General features: G+C 47.3%; 1 protein-coding gene across 2 annotated transcripts in view; it reads left to right on the forward strand.

Moving 5' to 3' along the window:
• Positions 1-464: 464 nt before the first annotated feature.
• Positions 465-17,338, forward strand: part of MAGI3 (membrane associated guanylate kinase, WW and PDZ domain containing 3) — a 68,640-nt gene continuing 51,766 nt past the window's right edge. For both annotated transcript variants that reach the window (XM_063356576.1, XM_063356577.1), the window contains exon 1: positions 465-849. In XM_063356576.1, coding sequence (XP_063212646.1) covers positions 528-849 — 322 coding nt within the window. In that variant the 5' untranslated portion in view covers positions 465-527. The remainder of the gene's footprint in view (positions 850-17,338) is intronic.

Here is a 17,338-nt window from a genome sequence, read left to right on the forward strand (position 1 = left end):
ACGAGACCCTGCCTGAGGCGGGCGCTGACTGAGGGGAGATCCTGTCTGGGGGGGCAACCGGCCGAGGGGGCTCCCGGCCGAGGGGGCCCCTGACTGAGGGGAGATTCTGTCTGAAGGGGGCTCCTGATGGAGGTGGGCCCCGGCTGAGGGGAGAGCGTGGCCGAGGGGGCTCCTGACTGACAGGGGCTCCCGGTCGAGGGGGCTCCCGGCCGAGGCGGGCCCCGGCTGAGAGGCTGCTCCCGGCCGAGGCGCCCAGCAGGGCCGGGGGCGGGCGATGCCCGTCGCGGCGGCCGCGCTGCCCGTGACGGCTGAAGCCCCGCCCCGGGGGGCCGGCGGCCGGGGCGGGGGCGTGTCCGGGGCGCGGGGGCGCGCGGCGGGGGCGTGTCCGGGCGGCGGGGGCGCGCGCGGCGGGGCGGGGCGCGGCGGGGCGGGCGGGGCGCCGCCGCGGCGGGGCGGCAGTCGGGCGGCAGCCGCGGCCGGGGAGGGAGCGGCGGCGCGGGGCGGGCAGCGGCGCCCCGAGGGGCGGCATGTCCAAGACGCTGCGGAAGAAGCGGCACTGGCTGAGCAAGGTGCAGGAGTGCGTGGTGTCCTGGGGCGGCCCGGCGGGCCCCGACCCCGACCTCCTGCGCGGCGGCGCCGAGCGCGGCGAGTTCCCCTACCTGGCGGGCCGCCTGCCGCCGGGCGGCGAGGGCGCGCCGGGCCCCGCGCTGCTCTCGGGCAAGGCGCCGGCGCCGGGCGACGTGCTGCTGGAGGTGAACGGCACCCCCGTCAGCGGCCTCACGCACCGCGACACGCTGGCCGTCGTCCGGCACTTCAGGGAGCCCGTGCGCCTCAAGACCGTGCGCCCAGGTGAGCTCGGCCGCCGCAGGCCGCGCCGGACCCGCGGCCCGCCCCGCCGGCCGCGGCTAGGCCCAGCCGCGCCGGCGCCCTGCGGGGCGGCGGGAGGGCCGCGGCGGGCGGCGGGGGGCGGGTGCCGGGCCCGGAAAGTTTCCTCGGCTGCGGGAGGGCGCCGCCGCCGGGCGGGGCGGGGGGGGTGGTGGTGGCGGGCGGCGCTCTCTACCCCGGCCCGTCGGGGGCCGCCGGCCTCGGCAGCGCGCTGGCCTCCGCGGGGCCCGGCGCGGTCCCGCCACCGGTGCCCGGGGGCGCCGCTGTCCCGGCGGGGCGCGGGCCCGGTCCCCGGCCGCCGCCGCCCGCTCTGCCTCGGCCTCCGCCTTGTGGCGGCTCCGGCCTCGGGGTGAGGGGGCCGCCTTGCTCCGGTATCCCGTAGACGCGACCCCCGTGCGGGGCTCGGCGGGGCGGGGGCGGCCGAGCGGGGGGTTCGGAGGCTCCGTCGCTCCCGGAGGGTCCCTGCCCGCCGCCCTTCGCGCGCGGCAGCGGCTGCCCGCGGTGCGCGGCTCGGGGAAACCCCGTTTGAGGGTTTTCGGGGTGTTTGTGTGATCGCTCGAAGCCGGGTGCAGGTGGGAGCAGGGCTGGCCGCTGAGACACCGCTACCTGCCGCCGTGTCTGACTTGCCATCCGCCGGGAACAAACTCTGCCTTTTCTTTTTCCATAGATTTGGATTAATTTTGAGTACACTTTAGTTAACTAATGATATCAGATCATTGTGGTTTATCAACATGCCTGTCAAATGTCAAGTTAATGCAGAATAGTGGTACCTGCAGTCACATGAGCTAATGATTCACCACGTAACGAGCTTCAGATTTACCGCTTTCCTGGTCAGACAATCCAGGTGTGAGCGCAATGCCTTAGAAAGAAACTGCTTCTGGTAAACCGTTTCTCTCTGAATCCAACCTGAAATCAGTATTTCTGTGACTGAAGTCTGTAATATCTCTTATACAGCTTCTTTGTTTAACACCTGTCCTGTACTACTGTCATAACTGCTGGGTTGCTGTTTGACTTTAGGTAATACATATTTTAAATCAGACTTTCCTCATTTGACCACTAATGAAAAGTCATCTTCTGTATAGAGACACTGCAGTTGGTCCTGATGCATATCACCCGTTAAACAAATTAAAAAGCAAAACACAAACAAACCCACACCTTAAAAGCACCTACAGAAGCCTGGTAGGCTTTGAAAGATTTGTCTTTATTTCCAAAATTGGAAATCTCATCTGAATGAAGAAAATAGAAAAACGAACAGCTGCAAGTTAAATGTAAAATAAGAGGATTAAAAAAAATTGAGAAACAAATTGTTTAAGATAGAAAATAATAATAAATCTCTCTTAAAGAGAAAGCTTGTAGAAGATGAAACTATAGTTAGAAGATCAGAGGAATTTCTTCTGTTTACTATAGGGGGAAATAGAGGTATTCCTGTACTGGGACTTTCCATAACAGAGAGACGTCTCAAACTGTCAAGTTAAAACTGGCAGAAAAGGTTTAGAAGAAATTGATACAATGAATAGTAGAAAATGGCCAACGCCAGATGATGTTCATCAGGAGTTCCAAATATGAAGTACCACCAGCAGTGTGTTGCCTGTTGCTTAAATCGTCAGTGGTGTGGAAGGGGTCAGAGGTGGGGAACACGGTGCCGATGGGAAAAGGGTCCAGGAGATCAACAGGACTGACTTCTGATTCCAGCAAGTGGGTTAAAACTGTGGTGAAGAATTAAACTGTTTGACATGTGAATAAATACCGTTGATGAGGAGAGTGAGTTGCTTTTTTAGAAGCAAGTCTGTTTGTTAGTTTTCAAAGGTTCACCGGTTGGTTTAATGAAATCCAAGTATTTTGGTGTAGTGGATTTTCAAATAGACTTTCAGCAGGGTATCGACAGACTGTGAATAAGGCTCTCACTAAGCAAGCGTTGTGTGGCAGCGTAGCTGCCAAAAGATAAGAGCAGAATTCTCCTGTGGGTTTAGTCACTGGTTAAAATACAGGAACAGTTTTCTCAACAGAAGGGAACTACTGCTGGAGTCTTGCAAAGACCTGTGCTGTTTAGCATAGTCATCCAGAGCTTGTAAATGGAACGCTAGGTTGAGTTGTAAAAAGAGAACTAGCATTTTTATGCTGACTTTATATAACTTTCAGAACAAATCAAAATGAAGCTTCAGATCCAGCAATTTTTCCCGTACTGGAACATATTGCAAGCGTATTTACCACATCAGATGATTTTTGCAGTAACTTTCTTTGTTGATGTCCTTAAATACAGTATTTTAAAGCATACTGGTTTGGGGGTTTTTTTGGTTTTTTTTTTTTTTTTTTTTTTTTTTTTTTTTTTTTCAAGATTGCCACAGTAATGCTCAGTGGTGGTATTCCAGTTAGGGTATATGTAATTAGGAGTTGTTGACAAGGTGTCCTCTGTGAAGACCTGTGACTTTGTATTTGGCCTCCCTTCCAGCCCTTGTGTTCCCGAGGGATCCGGAGTTTCCGACCTTCTGAAGGCGGCTGGGAAGATGCTGGGGATGGCCGGGTGGTGGTGGTGAAGGGAGCGAGGGATGGGGAGCTGGTGGTCCGTGGTGCGCTCACAGTATGTCTCAATTCCCAGAGACCCTTAATGGCATTACTGCTTTTAAGGTCCCATTTTCCATGTTTTTCTCCAGTCAAAACTGCTGTCTCTCAAACGAACGGTCATGTTGAAAGGCGTGGAGTGCCTCTGCCAGCAGGCCTCTGCCTGCCCGATGGCTCCTTGGATTCCAGTGGTATTGGGACAGAAGTCTGAGGGATCCACCTCCAGGGGTCTCTACCACAACAGCGAGGAATTTGTTGTCTTGCCTCTGAATTTTAGGGTGTGTATGAGGCCTTGATGCTCATGGTCTGCCTCCACATTTGAGAAGGGTAGCTTTGGTGTTTAAGAGCTGGCTCCGTCTTCCTGGTGGGGTCTGCGCAGGTGTCCCAGTGGCCTTCAAAGCATATTGGGGGATTGGAGTGCTTTGTTTCGAGTAGTGTAGTCCTTCACTAAAGGCAGCAACAGCTTTAGTTGACAGCAGTAAAATCTGTCTGTGATACTTCCAGCAAGCTCATAGAAAATTTAAAATGGAAATTTCAAGATGCTGTTTAGTCTTGTTTGATAAGACACTTGAAAGACATGAATGTTAATTTGAATGCCATCTGTTAACTGCACATCAGAAATGATGGACCATTTTGTTGATGAAGAAATTTGTCCTTCCCTTTCTTGCTCTGCCCTTACTTTCTGAGGAGGGAGACCAGGACCAGTGTGGCACAGGCTGGGGACAAGCGTCGTCGGTGCCACAGCCGAGGTCTGGCTCGGCTGCGTGCAGCCCACCAGGAACATCTTCCATGCTGGTACCGATAGGGGTTGACAGAGCAAAGTCTGCAGAGGGCTGGTCTCGAGCTCTCTGCCAGCACACCTGGACTGATGCTGACATCTCAGTTATCTAAATAAAAGTTAGATATCCCTTCATTCTAGTTTATGTTTGAGATTATAACCAAAGCTCTATTTTTGTATGATTCATCATCACGTTGATTGGGTGAGGAAGATGACAGTACAGAGGAATAAGGGGTTTTGTGCAATGTGATATTTGTATGGATGTGCACGCGTGCTAAGGTAGGCCGGCTCATCATAATGACTACATTTGTATTTTAGCCACGCTTGGCAAGTGCTGGTTTCAAGCTAATCGCCTGCTTACATGCATCCAAACGATGGCTGCCGTGTGGGTCGAGGACCTTCCCTGCCCAGCGTTACTCGGATTAGTACATTAGCCTTGTAACTAGCTGGCACTGCTGCAGGTTCTTTTATTTCCATTAAGAAAAACTAAAGCATTTTGCTTTAGTCAAATTCATTGACTTTGAGTGCGAAGTTCATCCCGTAAAGGTGCCTGCTAGTTGCATGCGGCATTCAGATTTAGCCAGAAAGATGTTTGTATGTGCAGGCGAGCCTGATTGCTGAAATACTCATCAGTGTAACTTTGAATGCTTGCTTTCTTCATAGCAGCATGGTAGCCAAAATACAGCAAAACTAGGTTGCCGACTTAAAGTAAGAAAAATTACTGATTATCTGCAAGTTCTCTTTCTGCAGCCTGAGTTGCCAGATACTACATAGGAAGGAATGTGTTTTCCTTCCAAACTAAGGAGCTTTAATGAATACAGCTACTCTGTGGCAATTATTATGGTTTCATGGCCAGTATAACTAGCATCTGGGAAGAAATGGGCAGAGTCTTGTGCTCTTCCACTTGAGAAATGCTTCCAGAGCGCATACTTTTATCCCTTGATTACTGAGAGAATGCATGTTGGCTCCGTTGCATCGAAACTGATCTTTTATGAAAAAATGGAGCAAGATTTAAAATGATGAAAAGTTTCCTTCAGACTAAATTTTTTAAATAGTCTCACTGCTTCTGACACTATTGAACCTTGATTTCCTACGTATTTGTTTCGTAGCTGACTTTCCCAGTCGTGGCTGGAGCTCTTCCTCTGACTGCGGCATCTGTTCGTTATCTCCAGCCTGGGTTGCCTGGCCTGCAGTAAGGTGTCAGATTGTGCTTTGATGTTTTGTCTTCCAGCTGGGGCATGTGGAGACTTCGCAACTCACGTTCTCACAACTTGCGGAGTCTTTATTTTTTCAGTCCTTATGCAGTTTGCAGCACATACAGTATGTCCCAGTGCAAAGCTTACGCATGCTTTGTGTGCGCTCACCCACAGTCTGGAGCCTTTCGAGGTGACATCTTTAACTGCGTCACATCCATTGCTGTATTTGAATTAGGAAGCATTAGTACAGAGAATGAGGTGATTGACTGGTGGATGTAGTACTCAAGTTCTCAGTACCCAACTGGCTTTTTTCAAGTCAGTAGCTGTCACTAAATCACGTAATGCTCTTGGGACTTGAGGATCTTGAAGCCTGCAAGGCCTTATCTTACCAAAATGCTCTCCTGATGAAAACGTAGTGCAAGCTTACAAGAAGACAGCTTACTGCTGGATGCATTTTCTCGGGTGACTGTAAGACTGCGTGGTGATCAGTCCCTAATGCCTCCGCTACCGACGGGAGTTAATGGAAGTGTTTAAAGTCGGCTTGTGCAGGGGGGTCCCTTCTCTGAAGCAGAATGAATGAAAATGGTGATGACAAATACAGTGACTCAGATCAGGTTTCAGCACTTGAGACATAATACTCAAAGCTGAGTATATAAGATTGATTTACATTTTCTCTTGTGCTTGAGGTAGGTACAAAGCCTCTGTGTGGGGGTAAACATTTGCATGTTTGGCAATTAAGGCAGAGAGGAGGGCACGCCACACTCCGAGGCTGTTTTCACAAAATCAGATGAATTCTAAATGTGCCGTGGTAAAACAGAGATCAGAGTACACACTAGGATAATTTTGCCTCTCTGAGGAAAGGCATTACCCTAATTCTGTGTTTCTCTGGAAGCTGGCAGTAGGCCAGACGGGTGATTAAACAGACTAATGTGTTACTCTGCTCGTCGGAGGAGTCGAGGCAGCCGGCTCGGATCCTTCAGTCCCTGATGCGCCTTAGGTGGGGGCTGCTGGATGCTGGCCTGGAACGTGGCCCTCCCGGCCTGAGAGTGCGTGGGGAGCTGCTCTGTTTTGATACAAAAGGGGGAGAGGTTGGTTCATTTTACCGCACTAAGGAAAGCCCAGAGAGTACAGCGTTGCTATAATGAATGTGCAGGATATCCCGCTTTCATGAAAATGGTCAGAAGACAGATGTGCGGTCCTGAACAAGAAAACTGAATAAGAAATGCTTTCTGCTGGAGGCTGCTATTTCTCTAAAGCCTCGGCAGTAGCAGTGGTGTGTCCTACAGCAGTCTGAGCGCCACCTCGCACAGAATGCTATTAGCTTGCGTCTCGGGTGTGTAGATGCAGAGGACTCTCGAGCACTTGCCAAGGGATGGGTATTAGTACGTGTGTGTAATTTATAATCTTGTTTCTCATATTTGTCTTTATATAAACATATTATTCTTGGCATAGAACATACTGCCTTTCCTTTTCACATACTCCTTTGTTTAAATTTTACTGCGATGAGTACTGTGTTAATGATTTCACCATAAATGCACTCTAATTATTCTGTTCTTTCTTGGTGTGTTAGTTGCAAATGATAACGAGGCCTCATGTGGCTTTTGCTACTGTGCTGCTTAACACCATGGTTTTAATTTGTACTTTTTTGTTCCCTTCAGGAGAGCCATTCTCTTCCCTGTACCGTTCGTTGCTGTGTCTCAGGAGAGGCCTGGTAGAATAGCGCAGAGAGAGGCTGGCATTTACCTGGGGCTGGTGGCAGAGCGAGTGGCGCAGTCAGTGTTCTCCAAACCCACCTCCTCCCTGTCCCCTGCTTTAGGGGAATGAGCTTTCACTAGGACTGAGCCATCAAGCGCTTGTATCCCAGTTATTCCTGGAAGGAAGTTTTGTCACTCAGGTAGACAGTTTTGATTGAAATTCTTGCGTATATGTTTATGTTGCTTTTCTATTAAAAAAGAAAAAAAGCTTAGCTTTACCTGCCAGCATACAACTTGTTTAAAATCCTTGAAACTCTGATTTTGCTTCTATGCAATGGCAGGAGGCTTTCTCTTCTCTGTGAATGAAGCCAAAAACGAAATAAATGTGAACCTTTATTGGAAGGCATGATTTCAACAGCAGATTTCACCTTCATAATTTTCGTCCAGGTATTGCTCTTGAATTCTTGTCTGGCTTTAATGTAATGTTAATCAGTTGTAGAAAATGGCTGGGTTTTGTCGCTCTCAGAAGACCCAACTTCCTTAATTTTTTTAAAGCATTTTAATTTTGCTTTTATATAACAAAGATGCTTTAAAACTAAACTGGTTTTTTTTAGAAAATTCCTGAAGTAAACAAGCTGTGCTTGTGTAACCTGCTATTCACCATGCCTCTTTATTATTGAAACATCTGCTTCAAGATATTTTTCAGCTGATAATTCTTAAAAGAATCTTAAAATATGACAAGGATGGTGCATTCAAACTGACAGCTGAAAAAATCACTCTAGTTTTGATTGTTGCTCTGTTCTAAGGTCTATGAATTCATTATTCTCGTTCTTGTTTTTAATTCATGATGCTTCCTTTTAAGAAATATCTTGTCGTATTCATGGGCTGTTAGTTAAATCTCATCTTGTTCCCTGAATGGGAACAATTTTCTTCTTCAAAGCAATGGTATGCCTGAGAGTACTAGATTACGAGCTCTTTGTATTTGAGAGTAAATTCCCTATTTAGTTCTGCTGAACAGAAGGCAAGAGGAAGATGCAGTAGGAAGATTGCAAATTTGTATTGATCTGCTACACTGTCATTGAAACCAGAATCCTAAGTAATTCATCTTCTCAGTTGCTAATAGGTATTTGAATCTGTGTTAAATTAATCTTTTTCGGGCCCTTAGCAGGTCACAGTGGGAACGGGAGCGGCTCCTGGGTGAGGTACCAGCAGTAGCTGAATACGATGGGCTGGCTGCCAAGCTAATCAGTTTTAAAAGCAAGAGCACACACTTTGGTGAAAGGGGAGTATCCTCGGAAGGGTGTTTGTCAGTGTGGAATCAAGGAGACCATCGAGGCACTGATGGAGAAAGGGGATCGCCACGGTGGGGGCAGCAAGTCAAGGGGCACTGGCGTTTATGTGAATTTTTCCATACTGGCTGATAAAACCTGCGTACAAGCTGTCCCTCAGCGCTGTTGAGATGTAAATATGGGTGGTTGCTCATAGCCGTGTTCTGTGATTAGTTTAGGTGTAGCTTTCAATATGAAATACAATTATAGCAGTCTTTTGTTCAAGCTTATGTCACTGTGCTTTTTTGGCTATATGCAAAGGCAACGTGTTAAAGTAGTGATCTTATGTGGAAGTGTAATTTCATTTGCAAAGCACACCAAGGTTGTTAGACATAATTCTGGGCTTTCTCTGACAGCGAGCTTTTAAAGCGTGTTTTCATAGATACCTTTAAAAATGCTTGCTTAAAGCTACTTCTCAATATCTGTGTTTCTCAAGCTTATAATTTTTCATGTTGGTTGCTCTCCATCGAACGTAACATCTTCAAACTGAAAATCACTAGTGTGTTTACTATCCATCCTGCGTCACTCTTCACCTGCTGAACAATAGTCTAGCTTGTGTAGCTTGATGTGTTGTAACTTTTTACTCATATGTCAAGGAAATAATTTAATTCCTTTAAGCTCTGGATTGCCACGTCTCTTCAGTTGCCTGTATAAAAAATGTAAAGCTTGAATTCTAGCTCTATCAGATCATGGTACGCTTGAATATTGATTCTTACTGTGTTCTGCTTCAGTGACGTTTCATTACTGACTTTTGGTAATAAATACAATCAGACTAACAGCTGGTGTCTTCTGAATATGGATTGTGGATGAGATATAAACATCAGAAGCCCTCTGCTTTTTGGTGTCTAGAAATGCATTATTTACATCTGCATGGTAATGAAGTATTCTTTCAAAAAGGTGGTAAAGGCAGTCAACAAGGTTAATGTGATTGTGTGAATTAATCTGTTACTAAAGTTGTCTCTTCTTAAATATGCTGCATTTGGAAATAGAGAAAATACACTTTTACGTATCCAGACTAGTATTGCCCTAACAGGAGAACCGAACCCAAGGACAGTTGCATTGCACTTGTACGGGGACGGGGGTGTTTGGTGAGGCTGGGGCCACCCGGGCCCTCTCTGGCACGGGGTGTTTGGAGAAGCCGGTGGCATTGCTGTGTCTCTGCCATGTGGAAGGAGTAAGCTGCAATCTGCAACAATCCAGAGCTGCTGACATCTGCACTAACATCTGGAGCGCTTTGGGAATGGCTGCTCACCTTGTCTCAGAGACAGAAGCAGAGGAGATGCGGAGGAGGAGGATGCCAGCCTGGAAGAACTCCTGTGCGATGAAACAGAGAAAGGTGGAATTACAATGAAAAGGAAATAAGTACAAGGGATAGGAATGTGCAATAACAGCACAAAAGAGCAGGATTGGGAATTTGTTGCTGCTTCTCTCACAGGGTTGGTAATTTTGCCTTGTAACACTTACTCTTCTAGTGACTTTTACATGCTAATTAATAACTGTGTGTGGAAAGGCACAGATGTTCAGGATTTTTCTAATTGGGTACCTGTATACCTTCGAACTGAAGACATGGGAATGCTTCCTTCATGTGCTGGATGTTATTTAAAACTTTATCTTTTTGTCAGCTGAGTGGGAGCCGAGAAGCCAGTGGAGGCCCTGCACCCCTGGCCGCCCCTGCCGAGGTGTCCGTCGTCCCCTCCAGGTGCACCTGGCAGAGGTGGGAGCGTGTCCCCTCTGAGTGCGTCCACATCCTCGGGGGACTGTAGGAATTTCCATCAAAGCTGCCCAGAAACGCCCACAGCCCTGAACGTTCATATCCTGATGGATGTCACCTGGGCTTCTCGGGTGAGGTGGGCACATGGCAATCCTTCCATCGGACTGTAAATGTATATATCTACCAGTATATCTGTTTGGGACAGAAGAGCGTTTGACTGAGGTGGGGCGTGAGGAGAAGATGGAGCCTCGGGAAGAGCCTCCCCGTCGCAGCGCTGGGGCCTGGCAGCCGCCGGGCTCTCGTGGCTGGCGTGGGGAGCTGCAGCCCCGGCAGGTGGCCTGTTCGGCAAACCCCAGCCCAGTGCAGCCTGAAATGTTTGCTTTGCAGGGTGTGTTGGTCACTTCTCGGCTCTAACGTGCCTCCTGGCTGTTCAGGTGTGCTACTCGACTGTCCTGCCAGGCAGGGCCATCCGACTGCGCCGGCGCCCGGTGCTGCGGGGCGCTGCCATGGCACGGCATGGCTGACCGAGGGCCGGCACAAGAGCTGCGACCAGGAAGGGAACTGCGGGTGTGAGACACCACCTGGGTGCTTCCAGGGTGCATGTGTGAAGCTTATTAACAACAGGAAATAAAGAATTGTAAATAATATGTATTTGTTTTAAAGAAAGCACTTTTCTGGAAAGCAATCCTTCAGGCACCTGGAGGTGTGAATCGGGGTGATGTTTACTCTGTCTTGGATTCTTGGCTTGCAGATTAGCCACCTTCAGTAGCTGTCTGCAGACCATTATGGGTTTACATAAAAACACTTTCAGAAGTTTTAACTCGAGGTGCATCATAGACTAAACATTGTAGTCATCTAAAAGAAAAACCAAACTCCCTTCCTTACCCACCCCACTAAAAACCCACATGCATTTTTAGACCTGACTGTTAGATGTTTCACTTCTTTGTAGTGCAAATAAGAATAAAGATCTCATGTCTTAGAAATAAAAATAACACTGGTATTCCGGTGTTATACTGGATACCTTCTGGTAATCAAATGCAGCTTGAGGTACACATCATGGGCCAGTTTCTCTGAGCTATGAAGAACACCGAAGGCCATTTTGAATCTTAAAAATACAAGTTGGGAGATCTGTGCCATCATCTGACAGAAATTGCTCTGGAAAACAGCCCTCGATAGTTGGTGGTTTAGCCTGTATATCAGGCTTTGAATGCAGAGAATATAAAGGAGTGCATTTAGTGCTGAGTTTCTACTGAAATGCCCCTGGTGCCTTTGCAAGAGGTTTTTTTGATAAAACATTTAGGGAGAAATTAGTTTCCCTTGGACTAGGATTGTTTCGCAGTTGTATTTTGAGAGCAATTCAATGTTCGCTATTACGTTTTCGGATTCAAATTGTATCTCTGCTATTAAGGACTGCTTTAGCATGCAGCGAGGATGTACCCTGCGATTTGGGGACCATTGTGCCAGGACCCATCTGTTTGCCCTTGGAAAGGGTTCATCTGCTTTCGTGTGCTCTGTGAGCAAAGTGGGGCGTGCTGGTACAGGGAATGGGGAAGGGACCGGCCTTGGGGCTTTGCCTCCAGGAGCCCCCTCCGGCCATGGCATCGGGCCATGTTCTTGGCCCCCCTTCCCTGCGGCTGGGAGAAGGCGCTGGGCTCCCAGCGTGCTCTTTCTCAGCTTGTGGCTGGGCGGGCAGGAGCATGGAGCTTCCACAGGGCTGTGCTGCGGTGCGACGGTGTCGGGGTCTGTGCCTGTGGGGTCTGGCATGGTGCCGGCATGGGGCACCGGCGGGGAGCCCCCTCGGCAGGTCCCCCAGCGCGGCGGGAGTGCTGCGCAGTGGCACATGTGCCAGTTCCATGCTTAGCTAGAAGAAGCACGTTTAAAAAACATCTCCTTTCATGTCGATGAAAGAGCAGATGAGAGAAAACATTCCATCTGAAGTGGCTGCTTAATTACTGTTTGATACAGGGATGTAGTTTATCAAATTAAATTGTTGGTGGAAATAATGTTAGCATAGAAAGCGGTTTTTGCTCTAGAGCAGTAACTTTCAACTCGTTTGTCTGAATTTTCCAGTGTCACCAAGTCTCGTGTGGCGAAGTTAAGCCCATTTTTAATCTGTCTGCTTTTCTTAAATGTTTTGTGAGCGCAGTGGGGGTCCGTCAGGGCATCTCGGTCTTCAGCAGCCGCAGGCTGAGACCCGCTGCTGCCGGGGTCTGGGCACCGTGCAGCCTCTGGTGACCCACTAAAAAGGTTCCCAGAAAGAAATTCAAATGTGGCCTCAGGTATTTGGTTCTGCAGTTGAGCAGGTCTTAAGAGTATCTGCAGATGTCTCTTTCTTAACTCAAAGAAATGGACAAAGCAACTGATATGCAACTTTGTGCTTTTGTGTGATGTTTGTAACAAAGTTAAAGAAAACTAAACGAAGCGTATGTAATCTTAGACAGCTAGGTGGTTTGTGTCTAATTTGGTAAAGAAAGCCTCTTTAAAAAGTGTTGTATCTGTTAAATAGTTGCTGTAGTTGTAGCCAGTCTTCAGGAAAAAGCAGCATGTGCGGTGTCTTGGTCGTGTCTTTTGGATTGTGAAAAAAGCAGCACATAGGTGGGGAGCGGCGTCTGGTGTAAAATAGTGAGTCTGGGTGGGAAAATCACTCTCTCAAAACCAAATCAAAACAAAAAGCAGAAGTGCCTGTCTTGGTGTGAGTTTTCCTTTTCTCTGCAAGGCTTTTTGGAAGATCCCAACAAAAAGCATAGCTGAAGTAGAAATGAGGGCCGTTTATTCTGTTTGGCACGTTTCTTGTGTTTGCACAGCTGGTGGCCTACCGGTGGTATCCTGCAGCTGAACACGGAGATGCGTATATGTAGGTTTTTTCTTCTTTTCCTGACATTATTAAAAACAAAGCATATAAGCATCAACAAATAACTTGAACTCGGTGTAAGTCAACATGCTGATTAAGTATTTCCCTCCTGCACAAAGCGGTTTGTATGAAAAAAGCGAAGGACACAAGCAGGTTATTAAATCATTTTGACACATTTTTTACTCAAATAGACAACAGCAAGAGCACCCAAACCCGAAACTGCGTAAGCCTTCCCCCTCTCTGTAAGATTTCATTGCCAGGGTACGCAACTTTGCTTTGGTTATATGCCAAGTTTACCGTGACCTTCTTGCAGTAGACAGAAGCAGAGTTTGCTGGTACTACTCATTAAATGCAAGAGGATTAACATCCAGTTTATTTTCTCTAAACCCACGGAACTATCAGGAAATAACTAAGCCCTAAAGTTCTAGGTTTGTAGAAATGATTTCCTCCTAATGCATGTACTTGGGGGCAATGTCGGAATCCTGTTATGTAAGAGAGAGGCAGAGCCCTGCATTAATCCCAGGGAATGATGTTAATGGCTCGTTTCGTCCTTTATTGGTCTAAAGAATTCCTCAGAAATCAGCTGACTAAAAGTGCCAGGGAAGTATTTTTACCTCCGTTGCCGAAACTGTTATCGCTCAGTAATTTCACTAATCTTCTTTGCAGAGAGATTAGATTGTAAATGCTTTGGTGCAGGGAGAACTTGTTTGTGAAGACTGCCTAGTACGGTGGGTGCCGTCGAGTGGAAGTGCCGATAAGTGATCGAACCTGGTATTCCATTGCTGAGCAACATTTTGAAATATTTATTGCCTTGGCTTTGCTTCAAGCTGTCAGTGTTTCCTTGGGAGATAGTGCTTGTAATGTGAACTTGAACGCAGTGTTTGCTATATGACAAAAATGCTAATGACATAAGTTTGAAGACAAAATTGCTGTGGTTTTGTTTCATATTGAGGGTTGGTCCCTATTGTATAAAATAGGTTTGTATGAATAAATAAAAATTGTTGCCTGTGATTCCAGATCTCTGACATCTTCAGACACCACTCATGCACATATTTTATAAACGGCTTATTATGGAAGCATTAATATGCCATATTTATGAATAAAATTATTTTTTTAATGTATTCACCGATAGAGAAGGTATGAAGTGTTACGGGTATGTGCAGCTGGTGGTTAAACTGTACAGAACAGCTGAGGAAACGGCTGACTGGCTAATGCTATGTCGTCGTACGAATTTCGAAAAAGACAAATAGTTACGTCCTTGACAGATCTGTGCACTATTATTAAACCCTATTTTGTGGGTTATTTACAGGCAGCAGGAAAACTGTTGTACTCAGTGCAAGGCCTGAAGTATTGCTCATGTTGTGGAATTACGAGCTACAGCAACTTGTCTCTAAATTGCAGGCTTTCCTCTCTGCCCTACTTACTCAATATAAAAAAAAACCTAATCCTGTGGATTTTATTTCCCTCTCTGTAGGACAGCAGTGAGTAATTACTTTTCTCTGGTGAAGGTAGAGATGCTGGAAAAGTTTAATTAATGCCCATTAGGAGATGCTGCGAGTACTTAAATGAATTCATTAGGGCAGGGTGCTTAATGTTCATCAAAATAGCAAATAATTGCAGTGGACTGAATGTTGTTTACACTGTACTGCGTATTATATCTTTTTGTTCTGCAAAATGTTTCAGGATATGTGGGTCTTCCTTAGCCAGGGCCAGCTTTTCTAACCCCCGTGTAAAGTGTAGGGCTTCAAAATGAGGTTTGGTGTAGAGCGTAAATCTCCGAATCTCCTGCTGCTTTGTCACTGCGGAATTGAGTAACGGCAGGGAAAAAGGTACATCTGCCTGCTCGGTGCCGAGGTGCCGCGCTGGGCATGCCTCGCCGTCGCTTGGCGGTGGTAGGTGAACTGCCTTATTAGCATGAATCTTTCATATTAATCTTTCTACCTTAGTAAATAACTTGCAGAAGGCAGGAGCGTGCGGTGACCTCTTGTCTCCTGCTCCGCGGCATCTCTGTTGTGGGACAGGAGTGAGGTGATCCAGATGTGTAAGGAATAATGTCCCCCACTGAGCTGCTGTGCGAGTGCAGGCGACGCTGGGGCTGGCGGGTCCCGGGTGGTGAGAGCAGTTTAAGGGTTTCGGGCAGACAGAGAGCGGGTGCGATGCCCCGTGGCCGATTTTGGGCAGACAGAGAGCGGGTGCGATGCCTCATGGCCGCTGCTCGGGTGGCGCTTGGTGTCTGCCCCTGGGGTCCAGGAGCCCTTGTCGATGCCAGTGTCTGCCCTGCTTCGGTGGAACATTCGATTTGTGGTTTCAACCTGGAGTTACAAATATTTGTAAATCACAGGTATTTGTATTGTTAAAACAGTGTTAGCGCATTTTTTTAAACCTAAGCATAGGTAAGTGCTTTGCGCAGTTCTTAACTTAAAGCTGTTTTCCCATAATTAGCTCTGCCATCAGAACTGTCAGTTGCTGTTGAAAGAAGCATTGGAAGCATTTATGCTGTTCAAATGGTTCCTTATCCCAAATACTGAGAATTGGAACTCTCAGGAGACTGGAGAACACCGTTACTGTGCTGTGATTTGCATAAATTTAATAAACTTTGGCTATGCTAGAGTCTGATTTGAGCACAAATTCCATAACAGAAAAACGGCGGGACAGGTGGGCGTGAGGAGGCTGGAGGCCATCAGCTTTCCCTGGTCTTTGGAGATGGAGGAACGTGGAGCAAACGTGAAAATTGCTTTGGGGATGGGCTACTGTTTAAACTCTGGTGCCAGGCACTGCTTAAAATGGCATTATTTTCCTCAGGCCGCGGTGGTCCCTCCGGGGGTGGTGGTGGCCCCAAATGGATTTTGGGCAAGCTTTTTACGGGCCTGGATTTGTCCAGGAGTGCGTGTAGTATTTCCACAGGGAAGTTCTAAAGTATTCAGAATCTACCAGCTGTTCTCTGCTTTTTCTTTCAGTTAAAAGTCTACTAAAAATAGAATATTCTTCCATTCAGGCATCAAACTCTGATGCGTAATGTGAAGTGTCATGCTGCAGGAACAGTAAAAGGGTTTTTACCTGAGGAACTTCTTTCTATGGATTGTTTTTTCCTATAGCGGGTGAGATGCAGCAAAGAGAAAAAGGACTTAAATAGATTTCTGCTTTGTTAAATCACCTTCGGGGGTCATAAAACTTGTTGTTCTGAAATCCTTATTTATTGCCTCTTGGCAAATATGTCTGGTTTGGTTTTCGTGGGGTTTTTGGTCGTGTCCCCCCCCCCCAATTGAACGATGTTCTTAAGAGGCCCATTGCTCTTCCTGGTGTGTGTCATTGCAGAGATGTCGGGTATTAAGGAAATGGCAAAGAAAAACAATACCTCTCATGTTTTAAAAACAAACAAACAAAAAGTTCTTTGACAGAACTTTCTATCTTATCTCAAGAATTTGAAACTGGGACGTGAGAACTGGGCCCGTTCTTCAGGCTGCTCACGGTGATCCGGAAAGATTTAGTGTTCGTTGTTACCTGGAAGTACAAGTTTGAAATGCAAAGTGTGAGGCGCTGCTTATATTTAACAAATATGTGGAGATAAAAATAAAATCTGCTTTTTGAAGTAACTGTGTGCGTCTGATTGACATGCAGGAAATCCGAGCGGTGCCTGCAGACTGAGCTGGACCTCGCTGCTGCTGCAAACACTGCAAAATGAATTTTCGAACTGGAGGATATTTGAAATTTTGCTCTTTGAAATTTATTCTTAGCCTGCGTGTGGGATGTGCATTGTTTTTTCACGGTGACACGTTGTGCCGTCGCCCCTTTGCCGTGGCTCTCGGGGCGCGGTGCCGGGGTGCTGTGGTCGCACAGGTACCGGGGTGCTCCCGCCGAGACACACAGCCCTGGCGTCCCCTGGCTGCGCTGACACCGCCGCCGGGAGAGCCCCGTCAGTCCCTTAGCAAGAATTTAAACTGACAGATAAAGATAAACTAATCTCTGTTTCATCACATTATTTATTGGAACAGCAAGATGTCTGGTTTCTTGTATTTGCCGTTTCTATAGAGCTGCCGATGGGGGCCGAACAGAGAATTTTGGAATTTAAATGGGTTTGTTTAGTAACAATCAAGTGCTAGCTATGTAACTGCTAACCCAGTCTGTCTCGATATGATGAGTAAAATTAGGAAGGGTCTTCATTGCGATCCAAGCACAGTTTTGTGAGATGGTTAGGACAGGTACCTGCTGTCAGAATTGTTTGTTGTCATTCTTGTCATAATAGGTGCAGGGTAGTTTTCCGTCATCTATCTGTATCATGTATACATGTATTCAAACAAAAAAGGTGACCTTTTAAAAGTCTTGCCCTCAGGTTTGT

This window comes from Chroicocephalus ridibundus, chromosome 20 (assembly GCF_963924245.1).
Source record: "Chroicocephalus ridibundus chromosome 20, bChrRid1.1, whole genome shotgun sequence".
Lineage (NCBI taxonomy): Eukaryota > Metazoa > Chordata > Aves > Charadriiformes > Laridae > Chroicocephalus > Chroicocephalus ridibundus.